At 34.0% G+C, this 7,708-nt stretch overlaps 1 protein-coding gene across 1 annotated transcript; it reads right to left on the reverse strand.

Moving 5' to 3' along the window:
* Positions 1-4,870: 4,870 nt before the first annotated feature.
* LOC148293128 (respiratory burst oxidase homolog protein D-like) lies at positions 4,871-7,248 on the reverse strand. The gene is made up of 4 exons (XM_088256130.1): positions 6,832-7,248; positions 6,662-6,710; positions 5,266-5,361; positions 4,871-5,122 (listed from the first exon to the last, which is right to left on the reverse strand). The coding sequence occupies exons 1-4, from the start codon at positions 6,975-6,977 to the stop codon at positions 5,057-5,059; spliced, it is 357 nt and encodes a 118-aa protein (XP_088112256.1). The 5' UTR covers positions 6,978-7,248; the 3' UTR covers positions 4,871-5,056.
* Positions 7,249-7,708: the final 460 nt, after the last annotated feature.

The following is a 7,708-nucleotide window of genomic DNA, read 5'->3' on the forward strand; positions in this document are numbered from 1 at the left end:
GATTTGGGCACTACTAAAAAAAACCCCTTGCGCGACCAAACTTTGCGCGACGAAACAAAATTCGTTGCGCAAAGTGACTTTGCGCGACAAATATAAATCATCGTCGCTCAAAGTCTTACGCGACTCAATTTTGCGCAACGAAAAACAAATCGTCGCACAAAGTCACTTTGCGCGACGGCAAAGAATCGTCGCGAAAAGTAACTTTGCGCGACGAATACTAGAATTCGGTGCACAGAGTTTTGCGCGACGAATAGTGATTCGTCTCGCAAAGTATTTACAAAAATAAATAAATAAAAAATTATTTTTTAAAACTTTTGGATGCCTTTGCGCGACGAAATAATAATCTTCGTCTCGCAAAGTCTTTACTAAAATTAAATAAAAAATAAAAAAAAATTTGGATGACTTTGCGCGACGAAATAATAATCTTCGTCTCGCAAAGTCTATACAAAAATAAATAAAATAAAAAAATTATTTTGTTAGAAAAATATATTATTGTAGTTCGGATTGGGTTTTTGTTAGAAAATATATATTTTAAATTGACGATCAAATTGGTTCATTGTATTCATATAGGGTCAAGGAATGTAGCTGTAAAAAATCATCAAAATCGGAGTTAAAATAACTGTTTAATCGTGATTTTTGTTTATAACCATCGAAAAGTTTTGTCCCATTACGTGATCTCTGAATGTTTGTTTTTTCCAATTTTTGGGGTATACGATCTCGAAGTATAAAAAAACAAGTTTGACGGTTGGATCGTTGAAACTGGTTTCATAGAATACATATGCTATTAAAACAATATATTCACTAACAATTAAGAGTTTATTTATACTTTTGTTAAATATAACATAAGATTTTATGGTATCCACTAGTGTAAATATTTTAAATTGACGATCGAAGTGGTTCATTGTATTCATATAGGGTCAAGGAGTGTAGTTGTAAAAAATCATGAAAATCAGAGTTGAAATAACCGTTAAATCGTGATTTTTCGTTTATAACCGTCGAAAAGTTTTATCCTATTACTTAATCTCTGAATGTTTATTTTTTCCGATTTTTGGCGTATATGATCTCGAAGTGTAAACAAACAAATTTGACGGTTGGATCGTTGAAACTAGTTTCGTAGAATGCGTATGCCATGAAAACAATATATTCACTAACAAATAAGAGTTTATTTATACTTTTATTAAATATAACATAAGATTTTGTGGTATCTACTAGTGTAAATATTTTAAATTGACGATCGAATGCAATCATTGTATTCATATAGGGTCAAGGAGTGTAGCTGTAAAAAATCATGAAAATCAGAGTTGAAATAACCGTTAAATCGTGATTTTTCGTTTATAACCGTCGAAAAGTTTTGTCCTATTACTTAATCTCTGAATGTTTATTTTTTCCGATTTTTGGCGTATATGATCTCGAAGTGTAAACAAATAAATTTGACGGTTGGATCGTTGAAACTAGTTTTGTGGAATGCGTATGCCATGAAAACAATATATTCACTAACAAATAAGAGTTTATTTATACTTTTATTAAATATAACATAAGATTTTGTGGTATCTACTAGTGTAAATATTTTAAATTGACGATCGAATGCAATCATTGTATTCATATAGGGTCAAGGAGTGTAGTTGTAAAAAATCATGAAAATCAGAGTTGAAATAACCGTTGAATCGTGATTTTTCGTTTATAACCGTCGAAAAGTTTTGTCCTATTACTTAATCTCTGAATGTTTATTTTTTCCGATTTTTGGCGTATATGATCTCAAAGTGTAAACAAACAAATTTGACGGTTGGATCGTTGAAACTAGTTTCATAGAATGTGTATGCCATGAAAACAATATATTCACTAACAAATAAGAGTTTATTTATACTTTTATTAAATATAACATACGATTTTGTGGTATCTACTAGTGTAAATATTTTAAATTGATGATCGAATGCAATCATTGTATTCATACAGGGTCAAGGAGTGTAGCTGTAAAAAATCATCAAAATCAGGGTTGAAATAACCGTTAAATCATGATTTTTCGTTTATAACCGTCGAAATATTTTGTCCCATTAATTGATCTCTTAATGTTTATTTTTTCTGAATTTTGGTGTATATGATCTCGAAGTATAAACAAACAAGTTTGACGGTTGGATCGTTGAGTAGCTTTAAATTTATTTATTTTGTACGTATAACACTTAAGAAATTGAATAGTATATGTATTTATTACTAGCTTTAAATATTTTTTAAGACTTTGCGCGACCAATTGCTATTTCGTCGCGCAAAGTATACTCTCAAAATTTGGGTGTGTACCAAAAATGGGAATTTAAAAAAAAAAAATTTCGACTTTGCGCGACCAATATATAATTATTCGTCGCGCAAAGTATATATTCTAAAAATTTGGCGGGCACCAAAAATGGGATTTTTTTATAAAAATTTCGACTTTGCGCAACCAATATATAATTATTCGTCGCGCAAAGTATATATTCTAAAAATTTGGCGGGCACCAAAAATGGGATTTTTTTTTAAAAAAGTTCCGACTTTGCGCGACCAATATATAAATATTCGTCGCGCAAAGTATACTCTAAAAATTTGGTTTAGGGTACCAAAAATGGGACGCGGGAATATTTTGGTCGCGCAAAAGTTTGGGCGACCAGAAATTCGTCGCGCAAAACTGAAAAAATTTGGCGGGCACCGAAAATGGGAATTTTTTTTAAAATTTTTTTTAAACACTTTGCGCGACCAATATATTGTTTCGTCGCGCAAAGTGATACGTTCTTTAAAAGCAAAATAACTCCTCCACCATTTTCTCAATGTCTTCTAAATCCTACCATTTCTCTCTTTCCCACTCCCCAAATCCTACCATTTCTCTCACACTCACTCCTCTCACTTAATCTCTCATCTCTCTCTTAACTATCTCTCTCTCTCTCTCTCTCTCTCTCTCTTTCTCTCACTCACTCTCTCATCTCTCTTTTCATCATCTCTCACTCTCACTCACTCTCTCATCTCTCTCTCACTATCTTCTCTAATTCTCTCACACTCACTTCTCTGTAAATTTTAAATTTTTTTCATTGATATGTGTTTTTGGAGTTAGTTTTGAGTTTATGCCAATTATTTGTCATTATTTTATGTTATTGTTTTGTTATTTGACAATATTTATTTATTTTTTTTGTAGGGAATTGTTGAGGCTTTGATGGCTAAAGTTGAGGATTTGATATAAGAGGCTTGTAGATTTTATTATTGTACTTTGTTAATTTAAGTGTACATTTTGAATATTATGTATATTGGATAATTTGACCACTATTTTTCTTATGTAATTTTATTTTGAATATGTCAATTTAAATTAAAGTAATTAAGAAAAATAAAATCATACAATTAAATTAAATTTTAAAAAATTAATATAATGAAATTGATATAAGAGAAATAATAAAAAAAAATGTCAAAAACCTTGCGCGACAAAATATTTCGTCGCGCAAACTATTAAATTAGTTTATTTTAGTTTAAAATTTTCAAAAAACAAAAATTAAAAACTATTATTTTGTTCACATTCGTCGCGCAAAGTACACTTGCGCGACATTAACTTTCGTCGCGCAAAGTATATAATATTCGTCGCGTAAAGTAATTAATATTCGTCGCGCAAAGTTGTTATTGTCCGTCGGGCAAAGTTTTCAGGATTCGTCGCACGAAGTAATTAATATTCGTCGCGCAAAGTTGTTGTTTTTGTCGCGCAAAGTCGTCATGATTCGTCGCGCAAGTTGTTATCCTTCGTCGCGCAAAGTAGCTTTGTGCGACGAATAATTTTGGCCGTCGCGCAAACCCTTTCTCCACGAGTTTTGCGCGACAGAATTTGCGCGACCAAAATTTCATCGCGCAAAGTTTGCGCGACGAAATTTTCCTTTGCGCGGCCAAAAATCATTCGTCGCGCAAAGTGGTTTTTGTAGTAGTGGGGGGGCCGAGTGCTTAAAGTACTTGTGATTGTGTTGGGTTGTTAAACATCGTACAATGGAAATTGAGAAGTTATTTTATGTTAATTATGGTGGGCATGCATAATTGAATTCGAGTTCATTAATTTGCTTCGTTAAATCTCATTATTTGACTTAAGAGCCGATGGTGGTTCTGTTTTGAATTATTGAAGGCCAAAGGCCTAGTTCGTAAACTGCTTGAAGGTTAACTTGTGCATGCTGCCAGTTGTGGATATTAATTGTGTTTTAATAGGTTGAAAAATATTGGGAAAAGTCCAATTTACAGGGGAGACTCTGTCGAATTTTTGGCAGAAATCAAACCCTAAAGAAACTGTGGTTTTCATTAGAAGGGCATTTTGGTCAAGTGTGCTTGGCACCCACCAGGTGTCGGACACGCACAGGGTTCGACGCAGATTCCAAAGTGGAATTTGGATCGGGTCCTGTCAGTTATAGTTCTTAAGCTGCATTCGCTGCAACCAGTCTATTTTAAATATACCCCCATCACCCATCAGAAGGATTTGTTAGTTGTCTCAAATGAAACACAGAGTATAACAAATTAACCAAGCCAAGAAAATCTTACATGATCACAATGTGATTTTTCAGCACCATTGACAACATCTTTAAGGATGTTAATGAAAGGTGTAAAACCTATGCCTGGACCAATTAGAACAACAATGTCATACTTGACATGGCAGCACCATAGGGCCCATCAATGTGTACTTTGGGATAGCCCTTAACTCCAGATAATGTTGCCCGTAAAAGTTCAAAAAGAAAAATCCCTGTAATTCATAAGCTTTTTCCAAATTTTGATGAACTCTTTCTATTCAATTTTCCTAATTTTTACCTCTTGAAAAAGACTGTATATTTGATAACTCCAGCCTCCAGCGGTTCTAATATGCACACTTAGGTAGTCGTCTTCTGGTCTAGAAGTTAAGGAAAACGGGTGCGTGAGTCAACGAACAAAGAAGCGAAAGAAACAGAATTCAAAATCCATAGGCATCAAAGTAAATTTTAGTTAATTACATGCAGGACTCTAGAACAGATAAATGCTATAGTTTAAATGTACCATTCAAATAGTGAAATTTGAGGGCATTGAATGAATATGTTCATGCCACTCAGGTAGTTAAACCCTTGTGGTTATTAAATTGGAGGGACAAAACTTTTCCTGGATAAATACTTGCCTGCACGATTGTAACAAGAAAAGAAGTAAACAAAGGGTTGAATTTAATTCCCAACTAACTGCCATTGCAACAATTGTAGATTGATGAATTTTCAGAGTACTTACTTCAGATTAACAAGGTTAATGGTAGTATTGGCCTATTACCTTGAAAATTTCCACCTCATAAAATCCTGATCGTATGGCTCGAAATACTCGTTCTCCGGTATATAACAAAACTGGAATGGCAATATACATCCATGTCTGCTTAAGCAAATTCTTAACATTAAAACTCTATATAAAGGTAAAATTCCAAATATATGAGGACAAAATGAAGTTCAGTTTAAAGGCTTATTGTTTTTTCAGTTACATTGTCTGTAAGGAAGAGGAACATAGAGTGAAGAATGAGCAATGCATATACAACAATGAACAAGTGGTGTGAGTACCAAAAGGTAATATAGCCTGTTGCATTCCGAACAGACCTTGGTAGAGAAGGTGGTTGGCAGCGTGGCCATTTTGTTGCAAGTGAAAATGCTATCATCATTAGCACTACCATAATAATCCATGTTGCCACCTCTCCTTTGTGGCCAATATTTCAAACTATGATGGTTGATGGTACCCGAATCTGGCAGCTATTGTTTGCCGGAAGATTAAACGATCTGAATCACTAATTCTTGGCAAGTCACAAGCAAGGTGGCTCCAAAACTAAAAGCTTGAAATATTTTTTTTGAGTGTGGAGCAAGTGTTCTACAACTAGAGCTAAGCTAGCTATCAGTCAAACTACCTTGTGGAAGTTAATGATGTCATTCAATGGAATAAATTGAGTTGATCGAACGGTTCTTGTGAAGCCATGTAATTGTATTACGACAAACAGGGAGGAGAATTAGAGCCATGTTGAATTTCAGGGTTTCAGCAGCACCTTTAGCAGTGGACAGGCAGTACCCCATTACTTGAAAAGCTGCTCTATGGCGATATTGTATAAATTTCCAAGTGAATAGTGCAATACATATGATCAACCACAACAAAACTATCCATGCACGTCGCCAATATGATCGAAACAAAACTGCAGTTGGCTCTTCACATAGGTCGAAACTGTGATATGGACTATGTCTGATTGACAAGTGATTTGTTGAAAAGGAGCCTTTTGATAAGCTCGTTTTGTTGAGAGTCTTAAATTGATTTAGCTGCAAGTTAATGGCAAACATTAGAAAGTCAAGAAAATGTTCTTGAACATGATTTAACATGTTACAATCTGCAGAGTTAGATGCTCTTTATTTCTCAAAGAGGGTCATGATTGAATATAGCCCTGGTTTTCAGTGTCAAGCAGTTCCATGACTAAAGCAGCATAGTCTTTTGCTTCCTCATGGGTCAATGATAACTTATTTGTAGAAGCACTTAGTATAATGTCGTGCAGAAGTGCCCAAATTCCAAGGGAACCAGTAACCATGAGCACAAAAATAATGCTATCTATGTAATAATGCAAGTTTTTTAGACCTGAAATGGTGAAGTTATTTACAGTCATTCAGGTAGAAGAGTGCTTTTCATGAGAGTGTGACGCAGTTACCTGCTTAATATCTTTCTTAGTTATTCTTCTGTCCATGTTTTGGTCACACCTGAAAAGAATTACAACCTTAGAGAAAAAGACAATTCCAAAAGAAGGTAATTTTCTTGATGTAAACAATTGTAACAAGGCTTAAGCTAAGCATGTTATTGAATTATAATGAGGATTATTACAAGTCAAAGTAAATCCGTATCCTCGAATTGAAGCAAGGGTCAGTCATATGACACCAGTAACTATGCAGTTCGTCTTTCGGCATATCAACATTCCGATCCCTTGTTCCCCTTAGAGCCCTTAATAGCTCAATAGCAAACTCTGGCATCTGTTTCGTGCCTGCCGAATATGAACCAAAGTATATTATCAAAGAAGGAGCTAATATATTTTTAAAGATGTAGATGCATGCAACAGCCAAGGGAAATTATATGACAGAAGAACAATACTTTCAAGCTACTGCTACCATGGTAAATAACAACCATAGTAATTAATCTAAAAGAAGAACAAAAACAGTAGAGGCCCACCAAAAGAATAAAACTAATGCACACAGGGCAAGCCAAAGACAGAAAGAAGTCAGAGGAAAAAACAAAAACATTCTGCAAAAACAATCACATTCTGCAGAAAACAAGCTACCAAAAATAGCAAAAAAAGAAAACATGTTCTGCAGAGAATAAACAGAACGAAGCCAAAAGTTAAAATGAAATAAAATATTGATGGGAATCGTTAATTCTATTTGATAAATTTTAAAATATGTAATATGATAAACTTAATCAAGTGTAGGCTTGCTCACCTATACACAGACCAAAATCAGACCATTTTATAACCATCAAATGAGCTGAGAATCTACAAATGTTCTGATTGCGGTTTTCTTGTCTTAGTTTCTATTTTGTTTTTTTGGTCTTTGTTTCTCCTTTTTGCTAATTTCTTGTTTTGCCATCCCTTTTGCAGGTTTTTTTTTTTAAATGACAGTTGGACCTAGATTTTTGACCTATGGAAGATTGTTGTTATTGAGAACCATCATCAATTTGGCATGGGACAACATTCCATTTTGTCACAGGA

The sequence above is a fragment of the Prunus avium genome, chromosome 7, assembly GCF_965620075.1.
Source record: "Prunus avium chromosome 7, drPruAviu1.hap1.1, whole genome shotgun sequence".
Taxonomy (NCBI): Eukaryota; Viridiplantae; Streptophyta; class Magnoliopsida; order Rosales; family Rosaceae; genus Prunus; species Prunus avium.

Excerpts from the sequence above, each read along its gene's own strand:
- LOC148293128 (XM_088256130.1), bottom strand. The coding sequence starts at position 6,977 with ATGCCAGAGTTTGCTATTGAGCTATTAAGGGCTCTAAGGGGAACAAGG. Across the intron at positions 6,711-6,831 it reads ATACGGATTTACTTTGACTT|GTGTGACCAAAACATGGACA; the intron begins GTAATAATCCTC and ends AATTCTTTTCAG. Across the intron at positions 5,123-5,265 it reads ATGAGGTGGAAATTTTCAAG|GCAAGTATTTATCCAGGAAA; the intron begins GTAATAGGCCAA and ends ACAATCGTGCAG.